The sequence below is a fragment of the Antennarius striatus genome, chromosome 19, assembly GCF_040054535.1.
Source record: "Antennarius striatus isolate MH-2024 chromosome 19, ASM4005453v1, whole genome shotgun sequence".
NCBI lineage: Eukaryota > Metazoa > Chordata > Actinopteri > Lophiiformes > Antennariidae > Antennarius > Antennarius striatus.
The window spans coordinates 157,873-175,000 of record NC_090794.1 but is presented as its reverse complement, the minus strand read 5'-3'; the positions used below and the strand labels follow the sequence as shown (position 1 = coordinate 175,000).

Here is a 17,128-nt window from a genome sequence, read left to right as displayed (position 1 = left end):
CCAGCCTGAGACCCTGGTCTCCAGAGGGCAACGGGAGGTGGGTCCGCCCCCCACCTGAACCAGGCCAGCCAATCCCTGTGCGGCTCAGGCAGCGCTCCTCTGTGTGCTGTGGGTGTCACGCAGAAACGTCCCAGCATGCTTTGGTGTTTGGCTGCTTGTGTGTGTGATAACAGGTGTGTTTGGTTCCAGGTAAACCCCGCCCTGTCTCCATGCCGGTGGAGACCTCAGGTGAACCCGATTGGTCCGTCAGGTCCGGAGCTCCAGGAAAGAAAGGTGGGTCCACCTGTCAGAGGCGTCGGTCCACCTCGCAACAGGTCACATGACTTCAGGACGTCTGCAGGTCACGTGACTTCAGGACGTCTGCAGGTCACGTGACTCAGGACGTCTGCAGGTCACGTGACTCAGGACCAGGTGAAGGTGTGGTCGGAGGTTCCTTTGAGATAACGGACCGGTTCAGCCGGCGTCGCGTCCCAGAGACGCTCGTCTTTGGTTCTGATGTTCCTGACAGGATTGGATGGCCCCACCCACACACACAACTCACCTGGACTACCTGCTCAGCTCAGTGTCCAGGTTTAGACTGTCACTGATCCTGATTCGGTTCCGTTCAGACGTTGATCCTGATTTGGTTCCGTTCAGACGTTGATCCTGATTTGGTTCTGTTCAGACGTTGATCCTGATTCGTCTCCTTGCAGGGCGGAGGGTTCTCCACAGGTATCTGAGTAACGAACGGATCGGCGCCGTCGTGGAGGAACCCCGCTTCCCTCTGCCGTACCAGGGTCACCTGCTGCTCAGGGGCGTCGACCACGTCAGGGGCAGCCGCTGCTTCATCAACGTCGAGCCGCACCGCGGTGCCGCTGTCCTGTCCCAGGGGGCAGCAGTAACTGGAACCTCAGCCCCGGCAGCGGCGAGCAAACCCAAGTCCCTGCTGGGGGGCTGGCTGGCCCGCCTCCGGCTGCTCAGCCAGTGACAGGAGGCAGAGGTGAAGAAGCAGGATGGGGACCCACCAGGGTCACCTGAACACACCTGATTGAAATCTGGTTTTGATTCGAAACCAGGGGCTGTTTGTGACCCGACTGAGGAGGGTCTGGGTCACAGGTTCTGTACAGGTGGTTAGGGGACCGTTAGCTTGACGGCTGTTAGCAGGTGTTGGTGGTTCTGGTTTGGTTCCCTTTCTTCCTCCTGGGTCCTGATGCTGAACGGGTTCCAGTGGGACGCCCCGACACACGTGTGGTCATGTGATTGGATCCCAGCAGGACCAGAACGCTCCACTTTAGCATTAGCATGTTTTTAGAGTTGATTATTCACACATCTAATGACCTTCAGCCGGATCAGAACCAGTTCGGGGGTCACGTTTATTGATCATTGTCACTGGTTTATTGTAAATAAAGATGTACCCATTCAAACGTCCTGAAGGTTCTGATTAGTCCAGAACCGGATCCACCACCTTCTAATGGTTCTGCTGGTCCGGCCCACAGCGACCCACCTCCAGTCCTTCTGGAGACCCGTGAACCAGATCCAGGAATACCAGCCCATTCTCACGGGTGGCCCCGCCCCCCTCAGATCCAACAGAACTAAGAGGGGCGGGGCTCTGAGCGACATCGTGTTGACCCCACCCACTGCTCCGGACCGGTTCACCGACCCGGGCGTCAGTGAGGCTCCGTTCCCCCGGACTAACCCCGAGCGGGTCCATCGGTTCAGACTGATCAATGAGACGACCAGAGACAGGAAACAGGTTTATTACAGCTGGAACTCTGGGAACTCAAACACCACGTCCTTCCCCGTCAGCTTCTTGTACACCCCCGAGAACGTCTCCACCTGCAGGACACCACTGGTTAGAACGCTCTGGAACCCCCCCAGCTGATGACCCCCCCCTACCCCTGAGGGCCCCCCCACCTTGTGCTCCACGTTGTTCTGCTGGGCCTTGTCCAGGTGCACCTTGATGAGGCGGCTGCTGTCCATCTTCACGCGGATCCTCTTGCCCACGATCTCACTGGGGAACACCAGGTCCTCCAGGATGGCGTCGTGCACCGCCGTCAGGGTGCGGCTGGGGGAAGAACCGAGGGGGGGGGGGTGTCAGTGAGGGGCGGGGGCACCGGACCCATCAGGAATCTCCACCAATAACAGATGTGCCCTGCATGGTTTGTCCCCCCAGTCACGGCCCCAAAGGACTCTGGGAAGTCGTAGGAATATGCAGGACGCCCCGCCCACACCGACCAGCGATCGGGGGCGGGGCTTGTTGTCCGACGGCGTGGAACGGGACTGTACGTCTGAGCCGTAGCTACGCTCCCATTGGCCACCAGGGCGGAGCCAGGAGACACCTGGGCGCCCACGTCAGTCACATGACCACTAGGGGGTCATTTCTACCTGATTGACCTAGACCTGATCATCTGATCAATAATGAGCAACCCCCACCCTACCCACAGGCGCCCCCTCAAGACAGTGACTCACCTCCTGGGACGCTTCTGCTTGTTCTTCGTGCGACTTTTCCTGGTGGGTTTGGGCAGAATCCTCCTCTGGAACACAAAGACCCATCGATCAGACCCCAACCCATCGATCAGACCCCAACCCATCGATCAGACCCCAACCCATCGATCAGACCCCAACCCATCGATCAGACCCCAACCCATCGATCAGACCCCGATGGATTCATCAATAATCACCCCACAGCTTTACTCTGTTAACATCCAATCATGTGCCCTGCATGGTTTGTCCCCCCAGTCACGGCCCAAAGGACTCTGGGAAGGCGTAGGAATATGCAGGACGCCCCGCCCACACCGACCAGCGATCGGGGGCGGGGCTTGATGTCCGACGGCGTGGAACGGGACTGTACGTCTGAGCCGGAGCTACGCTCCCATTGGCCACCAGGGCGGAGCCAGGAGACACCTGGGCGCCCACGTCGGTCACATGACCCCTAACTCCCCCCCACTGGACACCGATCAGATCCAGTGGTTATCACGGTCACCCCCCCCACGGTCGTCACGGTGACCCACCTGGGCGATGAACACCACGTGCTTCCCGCTGAACTTCTTCTCCAGCTCCCTCACCAGACGCACCTGGATCTTCTGGAAGGACTTGAGCTGAGGGACGGGGACGAAGATGATGATGGCCTTCCTGCTGCCGCCCACCTCGATCTCCTGGGGTCACACGACAGGGGGGGGTCAGTCACACGACAGGGGCGAGATTCAACAACAGATGTGCCCTGCATGGTTTGTCCCCCCAGTCATGGCCCCAAAGGACTCTGGGAAGGCGTAGGAATATGCAGGACGTCCCGCCCACACCGACCAGCGATCGGGGGCGGGGCTTGATGTCCGACGGCGTGGAACGGGACTGTACGTCTGAGCCGGAGCTACGCTCCCATTGGCCACCAGGGCGGAGCCAGGAGACACCTGGGCGCCCACGTCGGTCACATGACCCCCCAAGAGCCTCACCTTCGCTGCGGTGATGTTCAGCTCTCTGAGCTGAGCCTTCAGGTCGGAGTTCATCTCCAGCTCCAGGAGCGCCTGCAGGGGACAGGTGAGACACAGGTGAGGACCCCCAGAGACACAGGTGACGGCCCCCAGAGACACAGGTGAAGACCCCCAGAGACACAGGTGATGACCCCCAGAGACACAGGTGAAGACCCCCAGAGACACAGGTGATGACCCCCAGAGACACAGGTGAAGACCCCCAGAGACACAGGTGAAGACCCCCAGAGACACAGGTGAAGACCCCCAGAGACACAGGTGACGGCCCCCAGAGACACAGGTGAAGACCCCCAGAGACACAGGTGAAGACCCCCAGAGACATAGGTGACGGCCCCCAGAGACACAGGTGATGACCCCCAGAGACACAGGTGATGACCCCCAGAGACACAGGTGAGGACCCCCAGAGACACAGGTGATGACCCCCAGAGACACAGGTGACGGCCCCCAGAGACACAGGTGAAGACACCCAGAGACACAGGTGAAGACCCCCAGAGACACAGGTGATGACCCCCAGAGACACAGGTGACAGCCCCCAGAGACAAAGGTGAAGGCCCCCAGAGACACAGATGAAGGCCCTCAGACACAGGTGAGGACCCTCAGAGACACAGGTGAGGACCCTGAGACACAGGTGACGACCCTCAGAGACACAGGTGAGGACCCTCAGAGACAGGTGAGGGCCCTCATCAGAACACCTGGGGGCGGAGCCCCTCTTACCTGTGAAATCCCGGACTCGAACTCGTCCGGCTTCTCGCCGTTCGGCTTCACGATCTTGGCGCTGGTACTAAACATGGCCTCAGTCTGGGGGGAGAGACACGGTCAGTCCGGAGCAGCGCGGGGGGAGCGCAGAGACAACAACAAAGCACCAACAACAAAGCTAACCGGGACCGGTTCACCGGCAGCAGGACACCCGCACCGGTTCACCGGCAGCAGGACACCCGCACCGGTCACCGGCAGCAGGACACCCGCACCGGTCACCGGCCCTCGGTCCGGTTCCGTTCCCCCGGACTACCCCTGACCCAGCCGGGCGCCTCCTGAGCTGCAGCTCCGTCCGGAGCGTTAGCCTGTTAGCATCCTAGCCGCTAACCCCACGCTGGGGGGTTTGACTCGGACCGGTACCCAGTTGATCCCAGAGCCCCACCAGCAGCTGTCCACGCTGCGTGGGTCTCACGTGGGGCCGACTGGAGGCTAGCCGGAGCCTAACTGAACGCACGCCGGGCCTGGACCCCCCCTCACCAGCCTTCACCGGAGCTCCGGTACTACGCTTCGTTTAGTGCCGGTAAACAGCCATCCGCCGCCGGGAGGCGGAGAATCTAAGGCATCAGAGGGTGAAGAAGCTTTCCTGACCGGAACCGGTCCGGTAAACCCGCTTTAAAACACTTTTTGGAGCCCAAACCGGTCCCGGGCAGAACCGCACTGCTCACCTCTGTAGTGACGGCCACGGAAGAGGCCGAACATCGCGAGAGTTGTCCTACCTCAGGGCTCGCGGTCTGAGCAAACATCGCGAGAAGTCCCGAGTGACGCGTTTCCGGTGATGTTGCATTTAAGGACTTCGGAAATTCGAGAACACCAAAGTTTTAAACACACGTCTGATTTATTGAGCCAGACATTCTACGCTGCAAGCGTAATTTGCCATTTACCATATTACATATATAGTATTTATCCTACATATACATGTTTATGTATTTATGTATATAGGATAATTACTCCAAGGAGACTATAATTCCAAGAGAATTGTTTAAGTTACTCTAAAAGGATTATTTGATAATCGCTACTAACCATTGACTCCACGCTCACAGCGGCTCACTTGAACATATCATTGTGTTCACGTGACCACTTTCTCGCGCCCTGAACGCAGCACACAGACGTCGCGAGAGTTTGTCAGCACGACCGGAAGTGAGCCGGTGACCCAGTGTCGTTAGAAACGAACGGACGTCAGACAGTTTGTTGTTTGACACAAACGCACCGGAACTAGTTTTCACTGTTTGTTGACATTTTCTTTGTGTTTGTTTTCATTTTGTTTTCCGGAGCAGCTCAGAGCTAAACCCGTTAGCCCTCCGGTCCGGTGTTAGCTGTTCAGTTAGCCGTGTTTATTAGCCATGGTCACCCGGGCTTGAGTCGACATGTCGGTGTTCGCCTCCGGTGTCCGTTCCGGTAGCCCGTGATGCTCAGACGGACAGCTGCTGTCGGATCAGCCTTCAGGACCCTCTGCTGTGGTGACGTCATGCCGAAGGCCAAGTTCTTCTACGCGGTCAGGAGAGGACTCCAGCCAGGGGTCTACAGCTCGTGGTGAGACCCGAACACCTCTTTATGTGACGTCCTCTTTATTCAAGGATGGAGACTGTCTCGAACTGGACTAGTTTGAACTTGGCTGTCTCAAACGGGACTGGTTTGAGCTGGACTTGCTCAAACTAGACTAGTTTGAACTTGGCTGTCTCAAACGGGACTGGTTTGAGCTGGACTTGCGTGGGCGTGTCTCTGACATCATCATGTGTGTCTCCATGGTGCAGGGATGAGTGTAAGAGCCAGGTGGACCGCTACCCATCGGCTCGTTTCATGAAGTTTGCGTTGGAGCGAGACGCTTGGGCGTTCGTCAGAGGTGATGGACCCGCCCCTGCTCCCACGGTAAAGAAAGGTACGATGCAACACCCCCCCCCCCCATGCTGGTTATACTGCACTGCTCCTGGACCGAGGACCGGGTCCAGGCCTGGAGGATCTGGTCGTGTGGTTGTAGATCAGGACTAGTGGAACCCTACAAAAAGACGTGTCTGAACAAACCTCTCTTCCTGCTTTCAGTGTCTCAGACTGAGGAGCCAGGCGTTAGTCTGCTCCCAAAGAGAGGCCCAGAGCCTCTGGAGTACATCCCTCTTGGAAAGAAGAGGTGCCCATCACATGAGGGCTTGGAGTCCCCCCCTAAACGACCCAAGCGGCGCGAGCCTTCGTCCTCGGAGAGCACACAAGGATTCAGCTACATGGGTAAGACAGTTACACCTGAGGAGGAAAGGACAACATGTGGAATGTAGGAGTTACTCAGCTGACCTTTGACCTGCTTGAATCAAAGTTCAAGAGCAGAACTCTGCTGCAGCAGCTTCAGGTGTTCTCACTCTGCCCAGGTGATGCTGTGGTGGTCTACACCGACGGATGTTGCACGGGCAACGGCCAGCGGGGCGCTCGAGCTGGCATCGGGGTGTACTGGGGCTGCGACCACCCGCTGTGAGACGACACACACCCGCTGCAGGGGCGTTGTGGTCAGCATGTGGAACTGAAGCTGTTCTCTTCCTGTTGCAGGAACGTGGCAGAGCGGCTGTCGGGCAGACAGACCAATCAGCGCGCTGAGATCCAGGTGGGTGTCGTCATCAGGCCATCAGGCTAACACTCACCCGTAGTGCTGGCGTTTGTCAGCAGGGAAAAACAAAACTGAACGGTGGAGTCAGGGGGCGGAGTCAGCCTGACGCCCAATCTAGGGTGACATCTCATGGCGTCTGATGGGGCGTGCATGCAGTTTGTTGAAGGGAAAGCCAATCTGGGCTTGAACCAGGAGCTAGTGTGACTAACCACTGTGGCTCAGTGTAAAAGAATTGAGTAAGACACAAAACGTCACACTCTGTGTCCAAGACAGTGGCGCACGGGCGGACGACCAACGCTTGTCGTGTGGGGGGGTCCAGGCGACCTCCCCTGGTAAATGTTTTAGAAAGTGGGGTTGTTTTCCTGCATTCTGAGGACAAAATCTTGTGTTCAGTTTCCCTCCAAAAACCCCCTAAAGCCAGCAGCTGGAGCTGAACTCTCTTTATTTCTGTCCTACTTTATGCAGGAATGAATGTGAGATTCAACCATTGAAAACTTCATTCACTCTGAAGATACAGTCAGACTAAATATTACTCAGTGTTTACTGGTAGTTTACTGAGACTAGGAGACATTTGAACTTTGACCACCACCAACACCATTGGTATGACATACAGTAGTTTATTTTATTTTATTTTTTTAATCCAATAACATGATTTTTCATTTCAATTTAAAAAGACATAAAACATCAAGTGAGGTGAAAACACATTTACATCATCGCTGGTTATTCCTGCTGGTCAGAGGGAACAAAAGTCTAAGACTACTAACAAGTATTGATAATATCTTTCATTGACCTTCTGATCGGTCTGTCTCCACCCCCCCCCCCAGCATTCACCATTTGTTTATTAATGAGGACTTTAACACTAACTCTACTAGAAACACTGGATTCTTTTGATCGATGGTCCTCTCCTTGTCTTACACCAATTCACGGGTTCAGCTTGGAAAAAGAGAATCTTTTTGTTTTTCATTGGACGAGAGGAGGTCATGACCCCAGTGCATATTTAATGATTGGGAGCGTTCGGGTCACTTCGCCTATTTTCGTCGGCATGCTTCGGCTAAATTCTGTCGGCATGCGGAAATAGCGGCTCTATTTTCGCTAGCGGCGCTCGCTGACGGAAGTAGCGGTGCTAGCGCCGTTCGCTAGCCTAACGGAAATAGCAAGCGCTGCTAGCGAGCAAAAAAGTTTTAGCCTTTTTTTCCGTAAAAATAAGAACGCCACTGTGGCTACACTTGTAGCTAATCTGGAATTTACTTTGCCTATGGCGAAGTGGCGAATGGCTAGCGCAAGCCCTGCCAATGAGACCAGGTTTCAGAGGGAGTCTACAGTCTACTGTCTTCACCCTCAGGTCACAGTGTCCTCCACAGGTGCACCAGTACCTCAGTGTCCTCCACAGGTGCACTGGTGCCCCACATTCCTCCACAGGTGCACCGGTGGCTCAGTGGGATCAGCAGCTCTTTGTGTTTGTGTGATCCAGGCCGCCTGCAGAGCGCTGCAACAAGCCAGAGACAACAACATCAAGAAGCTGGTTCTCTACACCGACAGCAAGTTCACCATCAACGGTGAGTCTCACCTGTAGGGGTCACCAGGGTCACCAGCTAGACAGGAAGTCTGACCCAGCGCTGATTGAACAGATCCACTGGTACCAGCTCTGGTTCCACAGACGGACCTGTGGGACCGTCAATCAAGATGTGTTCAGACGCGTTAAGCTAACCTCAGCTAATGTTAGCTCACGTTAGCTAGCGTGTTTGACCCCTTCCTGGGGTCCAGATCTGAGGTCAGCTCAGCGTGGATCACCGTCGCCGCCTCCTGTGGCGCTGCATGCGGTCCTGGTGGTGGTCACTGCCGCCTGGTGGTCCGTCATGTGACGTCTCCAGGTGTCCTCAGGTGTGACCAGCTGGGTGAAGACCTGGAAGCTGAACAACTGGAGGCTGAAGACTGGAGGCACCGTCACCAACAAGGAAGACTTCAAGGAGCTGGACCGTCTGAACGCCGAGCTGGACGTGGTGTGGGTGAGTCCCATCCTCACCCTCAGTGGATGAAGAACCAATCTGATTGGAGAGTCTGAGGGACACCGTTTGTCTCCTGTCCAGATGCATGTTCCCGGTCACGCCGGCTACAGCGGCAACGAGGCGGCCGACCGGCTGTCCAAGGAGGGGGCGGCGAAGCCCCCACGACTAGAGGAGGAGTAGAGGCTTGTGGTCACGCTGTCTGCCTGTCTGTCTCTCTGTCTGTCTGTCTGTCTGTCTGTTTGTTTCTGCTCCAAATAAAGTTTTACGATCCTGCTTCAGCTGTGTGATGTGTTTGTGTGAGGAGGTGATGGATGTTCTACAGCTTGTGGCCAGCAGGGGGCGCTGCAGCTCACCGTCTGCCTTCAGCCACGACCTGGAGCCTCTCCTGCTGCTGCTTCCTCTGACCCTCAGGTGACATGCCCACCTGCGGGGGCCCTCGGACCCCCGGCTCCGGTGGACCCCCCCACCTGCTCAGACGGGTTACCTGGAGACAACGGGGGGGTGTCTCCTGTTCAGGTGGACTCACCTCAGCTGGAGCACAGGACACAGGTGATCACACATTGAACAGCTTTCGATTGTTTCTGTCTGACTTCCATCCCAGTAGGAAGCGGTATGGAATGCAGCCACAGGTGTTCATTCCAGTCCTGCACCCGGTGAGCCCCACCCATGAGGGGTGGGGCTTCACATCGTCCACACCTCCGGTCCCCAACCCCACCGACCGGTTTACCGTCAGGAACCAGTTTACTGTCAGATGGTATTAATACGGACCGGTACCTGTCCACAGCCCGGGGGGGGGACCGCTGGTTTACATTTGACTGTTCCCCTCAGAACGAAGCCGAAAAAAATCCTGGAAACAGACGTGTGATTGGTCCAGGACAGAAGGTGTGTTTGTGACACACACCGTTTGTTCTGGATCTCATAGGTGGAAACATCAGATTATGTAGACCTAACCCTAAACACACACACACACACACACACACACACACACACTCACACACACTCACTCACACACACACACACAGACACACACACAGACACACACACAGACACACACACTCACTCACTCACACACACACTCACTCACACACACACACAGACACACACTCACAGACAGTTCATTTGTTCATATGCAGAATCTTGTGGTCTTTGTCCTCGTCTGTCTTTAACGACGGCTTTGGTTCTGAGTTCTTCCTCCATCAGCGTCTCCCTTAGACCTTCTGTTCTTTTGTTTCTGCTGATGGAGACTCACCCCTCCCTCCCCCTCCTCCTCCCCCGCCCTCCCGCGGCCAGTCGATTGGTCGGTGTCCATGTAGGAAACCAGCAGGACGGCGGCTAAGAGCTCCTCTCTGACCTTGACTGCTGCCTGCCGGCGAGAGGAGAGGGCCATGACCCCGCCCGGGGCGGCCCAGTCTGAGACAGAGAGAGCGGCTCACAGAGGTCAAAGGTCACCTTGCAGCAGCTTCACCTCCTAGCTGGCTCTGTCTCGTTAGCACTCCTCCTCAGCAGACGGGCGCTGGCATTGGTCCACCACTGCCCTGCTGGAGGGAAGAGACGGAGAGAACTGTAGAGAAACTCCACAAACCAGACGTTCCGAAGCGAGACGGTCCATCAATGTTCAGACCCACGGTGTCGAAAATAATCCGCCGCCTTCTGCTGGGGTTCAGCAACTCTCTGAAACCACAACCGTCTGACGCTGAGCGGGGGATGTTCGCCAAAGGGCTCGCAGCGATGGAAGACTCAAAACTTCATCAATACATTCAGCAGCTTGACTGAAAAGAGGTCCACACTGAGCTGATGGAGTCCAGCACAGGTCTGAGACGCTCAAGTCAGGGAAGACATGCTGAAGTCAGGGAAGACATGCTGAAGTCAGGGAAGACATGCTGAAGTCACGTCAGGGACCACATGCTGAAGTCAAGTCAGAGACACTGTAGTCACGTCAAGACATGCTGAAGTCACGTCTGAGACGCTGAAGTCACGGGAGACATGCTGAAGTCAAGCCAGAGACGCTGAAGTCACATTTGAGACGCTGAAGACATGCTGAAGTCACGTCAGAGACGCTGAAGTCATGTCAAGACAAGCTGAAGTCAGGGAAGACAGGTTGAAGTCACGTCTGAGATGTTGAAGTCACTTCAAAGACACTGAAGTCAAGGAAGAGATGCTGGAGTCACATCTAAATTGCTGAAGACACGTATGACTTGTTGAAGTCACGGCTGCTTCTCACCCGGAACGGATGAACTCGGGACGTTTTATCAGTCAGATGGACTCAAGCACTAAGATGAGAAATTAGACACCAAAAACCAAAAGGCCTGTTTCGATCTGGACCTGGTTCTACCAGAGCCCCCTGAACCCCCTGAACCCTCTGAACCCCCTGACCCCCATGAACCCCCTGAACCCGTTCTCTGTGGTTCTGATTGGATGAATTCACTCTTTAAAGCAGAGAACATCCACACGTTCCTACCAAACATTCAGGACTACGCTTGTGTTGCTGCTGGGATTGTGGGGAGATGAAGCTGGTCAGTGAACACACCATGGGTCAGTGAATGCACCACGAGTTAGTGAACACACCACGGGCCCATCGGTCTGTGATCAATACGTGTCTGAAGCACGTGATTGGCTGTTAGCAGCTCATCGGGGGCTTCGTTAACGTCCTCCCCGTCGATTCTCATCGTGGCTTTGATCAATGGTGACCTGATCCCAAGTTTGGTTCTGCACCCTGAAGCCATCCAGACATCGGGAAAGTTTGGTGAAGCTTCTGATTGGACAGCATCAAACACACCAACATCACCGTTACCATGGAAACATGGAGGACCGAGTTCCACTGAGTGTTCAAGCAACCTGGTGGCCTGAGGAACCACCTGCTGGTCAGGTGTGTGAGGAACCACCGGAAGCAGCTCCACCGACCTACCAATCTATTGATCCACCAATACACTGATCCATTGATCCACCGCTCCATTGATCCACCAATCACCTCCAAACTCTCTGGTTGCTGCTCTCGTCTGAACCCGACGCTGCCAGCAGCGCCGTCCTCATTAGCAGCAGAGGAGGATTGTGGGTGGAATCAGCAGGAAGTCAGACGGCCTGCTGCGAGCGCTGATGTTTCAGAAGACAGAAAAAAGATGGACGAGAGGACGGATGCTGTGGAAGAGGAAGAGGAGGGGGAGAAGGAGGCAGAGCTGGAGCGAGGAAGAGGAGGAGGAAGAGGAGAAGGAGGCAGAGTGGGAGCGAGGAAGAGGAGGAAGAGGAGAAGGAGGCAGAGTGGGAGCGAGGAAGAGGAGGAGGAAGAGGAGAAGGAGGCAGAGTGGGAGCAAGGAAGAGGAGGAGGAAGAGGAGGAAGAGGAGAAGGAGGCAGAGCTGGAGCGAGGAAGAGGAGCAGGTAAACCAACTGTGAAGGGGGGGGGGTCCTGGGATGACCTCACTGCAGTGAATGGACATAGACAATGTACATATAATTCGTGTGTGTGTGTGTGTGTGTGTGTGTGTGTGTGTGTGTGTGTGTGTGTGTGTGTGTGTGTGTTTGCTCGATCAACCTCCCTTTGAAAAGCTAAAATGGCCCCTGTTTCCATGGAGACAATAGATGTTTGGGATTTTGTAGTAGGGAGGTTGCCGCCTTTGTCAACGGGACGTCCTATGTTAGACGACCCTAACCCCCCTGCTGGTCACGTGACGATCTTCACAAGAAGTCAGCCACAGGGACATCTCATGCTAGGCTAAATGCTACATGTTGTATTAAATACTACATGCTAGGCTACATGTTGTATTAAATACCACATGCTAGGCTACATGTTGTATTAAATACCACATGCTAGGCTACATGTTGTATTAAATACCACATGCTAGGCTACATGTTGTATTAAATTCTACATGCTAGGCTACATGCTACCTGTTATGTTTCACACTGCCCATGATCATTTACCGTGTTTTCATTCCATTCAACGGTTTGGGCAGTGCTGTCAGAGCGCCGTTACCATGACGACATGAAGCAGAGGAGTTGTGTCTCCTCCGGACGCGGCGCCTCCTGCTGGAGGCCAGAGAGCAGCGCTCGCTGCCCCTGCATCCAGCCAGGGGGGTGCTCAGGCACGTGGCGGCCATCTTTGTGTTCTTATCTCCCTCCCACGTGCCCCCCCGCCGGCCAGGCTCAGCCCTGCTGTAATTGACTTCCCCCCATCCACCCGCGGGGGCCGATGGGGGGAAGTCAATTACAGCACCTACTAACCAGGACCAGGTGACGGTGGCCGATGAACTGCCTCACAGCGCTGTGAAGGTGAGCATCATCAACCCGTCTGCAGCCAATGGGGGACCGTGTAAGACGGTGGAAAGTTTTTCACCAGATTTTGATTTTCTGGGCTTGCGCTAGCAATTCGCCACTTCGCCGTGGGCGAAGTAAATTCCAGATTGGCTACAAGGTTTCTAGACTGTGTAGCCACAGTGATGTCTTATTTTTACGGAAAAAAGGCTAAAACTTACAACTTTTTTGCTCGCTAGTGGCGCTCGCTATTTCCGCTAGCGAACGGCGCTAGCTCCTGTGCTTCTGTATTTCCGCATGCCGACGGAAATAGCCGAAGTGACCGGAACGCTCCCGATCATTAAATATGCACTGGGGTCATGACCTCCTCTCGTCCAATGAAAAACAAAAATATTGTTCATAGTGACCCCCCCCCTACAGATCAGCCAATCAGGGCCCTGCTGGTAGGTCCCCTCGGGCTGAGAAGGTCCCTGTCAAGCTCTTCAGTGCCCTGGAGGGGCCACTGGTCCAGCCGCTGGTCCCCCCTCATTCAGTCTGCTGAGGCTAAAGTGCAGTTCTGCACATGTCCACAGGGGGCAGCACGAGTGCTTGTTTATGCTAGTTGAGGTGTCCACCAAGAGACAGGGGGGACTCTGCCTCATTTATCTGGAGAGGGTGTCAGTGGCCGGACCTGCTTCACCTGGGGGGGCAACACAGGTGATTCTGCAGCCAATAGACACTCCTGGTGCTGGGAGGCTAGAGGAACGTCTGCGAGACGCCCCATCCTCTGTGTGTGTGTGTGTGTGTGTGTGTGTGTGTGTGTCTAGCCTGTCCAATTGCATGGACACGTCCATGTGGTTTGTCAAACAGCCATTGTGATTTGACAATGTGATTTCCCACACTTTTCAGTGGCCTTGAATGCACCTGCAGCAACATGCACACCTGACGGAGGATCCAGTAGGGTGGAGAACCAGACGTCTGGAGGACACCCCCAGGAGGACACACCCAGGAGGACATCCCCAGGAGGACAGCAGTGAGTCCTCAGAAGGTTTTCCTCATCCCGGTCTGTGGAGGCCTGATGGAGGCCAGATCACCAGATAGTGAGTATGGTGAAACGTGATGATCACCAGATAGTGAGTATGGTGAAGCGTGATGATCACCAGATAGTATAGTGAAGCGTGGTGATCACCAGATAGTGAGTATGGTGATGTGTGTTGATCACCAGATAGTGAGTATGGTGAAGCGTGGTAATCACCTAATTGTGAGTATAGTGAAGCGTGATGATCACGCAAATAGTGAGTAAGGTGAAGCGTAAAGATCACCAGATAGTGAGTATGGTGAAGTGTTGGGATCACCAGATAGTGAGTATGGTGAAGCGTGATGATCACCAGATAGTATGGTGAAATGTTGGAATCACCAGATAGTGAGTATGGTGAAGCGGGTGATCACCAGATAGTGAGTATGGTGAAGTGTGATGATCACCAGATAGTGAGTATGGTGAAGCGTGATGATCACCAGATAGTATAGTGAAGTGTGGTGATCACCAGATAGTGAGTATGGTGAAGCGTGATGATCACCAGATAGTGAGTATGGTGAAGCGTGATGATCACCAGATAGTATAGTGAAGCGTGGTGATCACCAGATAGTGAGTATGGTGATGTGTGTTGATCATCAGATAGTGAGTATGGTGAAGCGTGGTGATCACCAAATTGTGAGTATAGTGAAGCGTGGTGATCACCAAATTGTGAGTATAGTGAAGCGTGGTGATCACCAAATTGTGAGTATAGTGAAGCATGGTGATCACCAGATAGTGAGTATGGTGAAGCGTGATGATCACGCAAATAGTGAATAAGGTGAAGCGTAAAGATCACCAGATAGTGAGTATGGTGACCCGTGGTGATCACCAAATAGTGAGTATGGTGAAGTGCAGGGATCACCAGATAGATAGTGAGTAACAAGCACTGGAGCTGGAGAACGTGCATAGCCTCAGGTCAGCAAGACGATCACAGAGCAGCATCAGGAACACGATGGATCCAGCCTTCGTTGGCTCAGTAGAAACGCCAGGACTCAGAAGAACCTCAAGGGGGAACGCTCATGTGGCGACGCCCGTGAGCCCCCAGCCCCCGTGTGATTTCTGCTCACCATGAATCACAACGACTCACAATCAAATAAGTTTCAATGTGAGAATCGATTCACCAGGAAGACCCGACGAGTGGAGCCGGAGTTTGGAGTGGAAGCGCTGTAACAAAGGGAGAACAGGCGTACTTCATGCCAACAGAGGCTGTGTGTGTGTGTGTGTGTGTGTGAGTGCGTGTGGGGGGTACATGCTTTGAATTCAGAGAGAAGCCTCCATGCCCCCCCCCCCCAGCAGCAGCACGTCTGCTTTGCGTGCTCGCCCCCGACACGCGGGGAGGAGAGAATCACATCTCCTTCCTCTGCTGCAGTGTCTGATTCTCCCTCACCACCTTCATCATCAGCACCATCGTCATCCTCGCCTGCCTTCTGTGTCTGGACCCCCCCCCTTCATCCTCTCTGCCAGTGAAAGCCGTGACAAAAGAGAGAGAGGGAGGGGTGGAGAGACCTCGGCTGAGCCTGACGGAGCAGAGCGAGGGAGAAAGAGAAGGCTGCATAGTTTGAGCCCAGAGGAAGAGGAGACGAGGAAGACGAGACGGCGGCGGCCGCGGCTCCATCTTCGACATCTCGGTAGGTCTCCTCTTCTTCATCGCATTCCGTTCATTCCGTGTGCTTCATCGCCTCTCTGTGTGTCCATCATGTCCCGGCAGTGTCCCAGCAATGTTCCAGCAATGTCCCGACAATGTCCCGACAATGTCCCAGCAATGTCCCAGCAATGTCCCGACAATGTCCTGGTGCTGCTCTGTGTGATCCTGCAGTGTTTTGTTGTTTCGGGTGTAGTTTGACTGACGACGCTCCTCTGAGGGACGACTGATGGCTGTCAGTCAGTATGCATGTTCACCATCATCATCACACCTTCATCACACTCACCATCAGACCTTCACCACACTCATCATCACCCTCCATGGAGGTTTGCAGTCGGTCTGAGAAGACCCATCAGAACGTTGGACTTAATGAGTGCAGATTTTATGTGAGCGTAATATAGTTGAGTATTATGTCGTATGAGTATGGATGTAGTATCATTATAATGTATAAGCATAATGTAATTTGAGTATGTATATTGTGTAAGTGTAGCTGTAATGTGAGTATAGAGGTAATTTGAGTATACAGTAATCCCTCGCGTATTCACGCTTCAAGATACCCGGCTTCACCTCATCGCAGATTTTTAGTAGGTAGTCATGTGATACCGTGCATGCATTCTATTGGCTGACAGCATCTGCTGCGTTCAGAGATTCACACTTCTGTGTGTTAAAGAAACACTTAAAGTGCTTTAAACAGTCTATCAGAGTGTTTTAAAGGTAATACAGATAGAAGGTCTTTTAATATCAGTATGGGGGGGTTCAGGAACGTTTAAATTACTCTAAATAATAAGATAAATCGTCACTATATCGCAGAAATTCATTTTTTGCGGGTGTTCCTGAATGTGTTAACCGCGAAGTACGAGGGATTACTGTATTTTGAGTATAAATTTTGTTTGATTATAGATGCACTCACGCTGGATGATTACAGTACGAGTCTAGTTGTAATATGAGTATTGAGGTAGTCTGAGTATAGACATGGTTGAATACAAAGACAGTTTAGACAGTGTAGACGCGTGAATTCAGTATGAATATAGAGTAGAGTTAGTGAGTAGAGCTGTAATATGAGATGTAGTTTGATTTAGATGTGGTTTGAGTACAGAGGTAGTTTGAGTATGGGGTAGATCAGCTGTTGGCTACATCATGTGGTCAGCTGACTGTTGTCTACATCATGTGGTCAGCTGACTGTTGTCTACATCATGTGGTCAGCTGACTGTTGTCTACATCATGTGGTCAGCTGACTGTTGTCTACATCATGTGGTCAGCTGACTGTTGTCTACATCATGTGGTCAGCTGACTGTTGTCTACATCATGTGGTCAGCTGACTGTTGTCTACATCATGTGGTCAGCTGACTGTTGTCTACATCATGTGGTCAGCTGAC

At 53.9% G+C, this 17,128-nt stretch overlaps 4 protein-coding genes and 3 non-coding genes across 8 annotated transcripts in view; 3 read left to right on the top strand and 4 right to left on the bottom strand.

Annotated features, from left to right (window-relative positions):
- Positions 1 to 1,691, top strand: part of LOC137613345 (connector enhancer of kinase suppressor of ras 3-like) — a 12,671-nt gene extending 10,980 nt beyond the window's left edge. For both annotated transcript variants that reach the window (XM_068342495.1, XM_068342494.1), the window contains 3 exons: positions 1 to 108; positions 190 to 273; positions 693 to 1,691. The exon at positions 1 to 108 is cut by the window's left edge and continues 17 nt beyond it. In XM_068342495.1, coding sequence (XP_068198596.1) covers positions 1 to 108; positions 190 to 273; positions 693 to 967 — 467 coding nt within the window. In that variant the 3' untranslated portion in view covers positions 968 to 1,691. The remainder of the gene's footprint in view (positions 109 to 189; positions 274 to 692) is intronic.
- Positions 1,692 to 1,720: 29 nt separating this feature from the next.
- Positions 1,721 to 4,978, bottom strand: rps7 (ribosomal protein S7). The gene is made up of 7 exons (XM_068342498.1): positions 4,886 to 4,978; positions 4,179 to 4,262; positions 3,429 to 3,500; positions 2,991 to 3,134; positions 2,449 to 2,513; positions 1,894 to 2,044; positions 1,721 to 1,815 (listed from the first exon to the last, which is right to left on the bottom strand). The coding sequence occupies exons 1-7, from the start codon at positions 4,961 to 4,963 to the stop codon at positions 1,738 to 1,740; spliced, it is 672 nt and encodes a 223-aa protein (XP_068198599.1). The 5' UTR covers positions 4,964 to 4,978; the 3' UTR covers positions 1,721 to 1,737.
- Positions 2,123 to 2,335, bottom strand: LOC137613940 (small nucleolar RNA SNORA73 family). Its single transcript, XR_011039019.1, has one exon. It is a non-coding gene; the product is annotated as a small nucleolar RNA SNORA73 family (small nucleolar RNA).
- Positions 2,689 to 2,900, bottom strand: LOC137613938 (small nucleolar RNA SNORA73 family). The gene has a single exon (XR_011039017.1). It is a non-coding gene; the product is annotated as a small nucleolar RNA SNORA73 family (small nucleolar RNA).
- LOC137613939 (small nucleolar RNA SNORA73 family) lies at positions 3,191 to 3,403 on the bottom strand. The gene has a single exon (XR_011039018.1). It is a non-coding gene; the product is annotated as a small nucleolar RNA SNORA73 family (small nucleolar RNA).
- A 273-nt stretch (positions 4,979 to 5,251) lies between the features above and the next one.
- On the top strand, positions 5,252 to 9,086 carry rnaseh1 (ribonuclease H1). Its single transcript, XM_068342497.1, has 8 exons — positions 5,252 to 5,750; positions 5,972 to 6,096; positions 6,258 to 6,437; positions 6,575 to 6,674; positions 6,750 to 6,804; positions 8,279 to 8,363; positions 8,689 to 8,813; positions 8,895 to 9,086. The coding sequence occupies exons 1-8, from the start codon at positions 5,626 to 5,628 to the stop codon at positions 8,991 to 8,993; spliced, it is 894 nt and encodes a 297-aa protein (XP_068198598.1). The 5' UTR covers positions 5,252 to 5,625; the 3' UTR covers positions 8,994 to 9,086.
- A 125-nt stretch (positions 9,087 to 9,211) lies between these two features.
- myt1la (myelin transcription factor 1-like, a) overlaps positions 9,212 to 17,128 on the top strand; it is a 43,688-nt gene continuing 35,771 nt past the window's right edge. The window contains exons 1-2 of the mRNA XM_068342481.1: positions 9,212 to 9,362; positions 13,945 to 15,738. The gene's annotated coding sequence lies outside the window, so the exon portion shown is untranslated. The remainder of the gene's footprint in view (positions 9,363 to 13,944; positions 15,739 to 17,128) is intronic.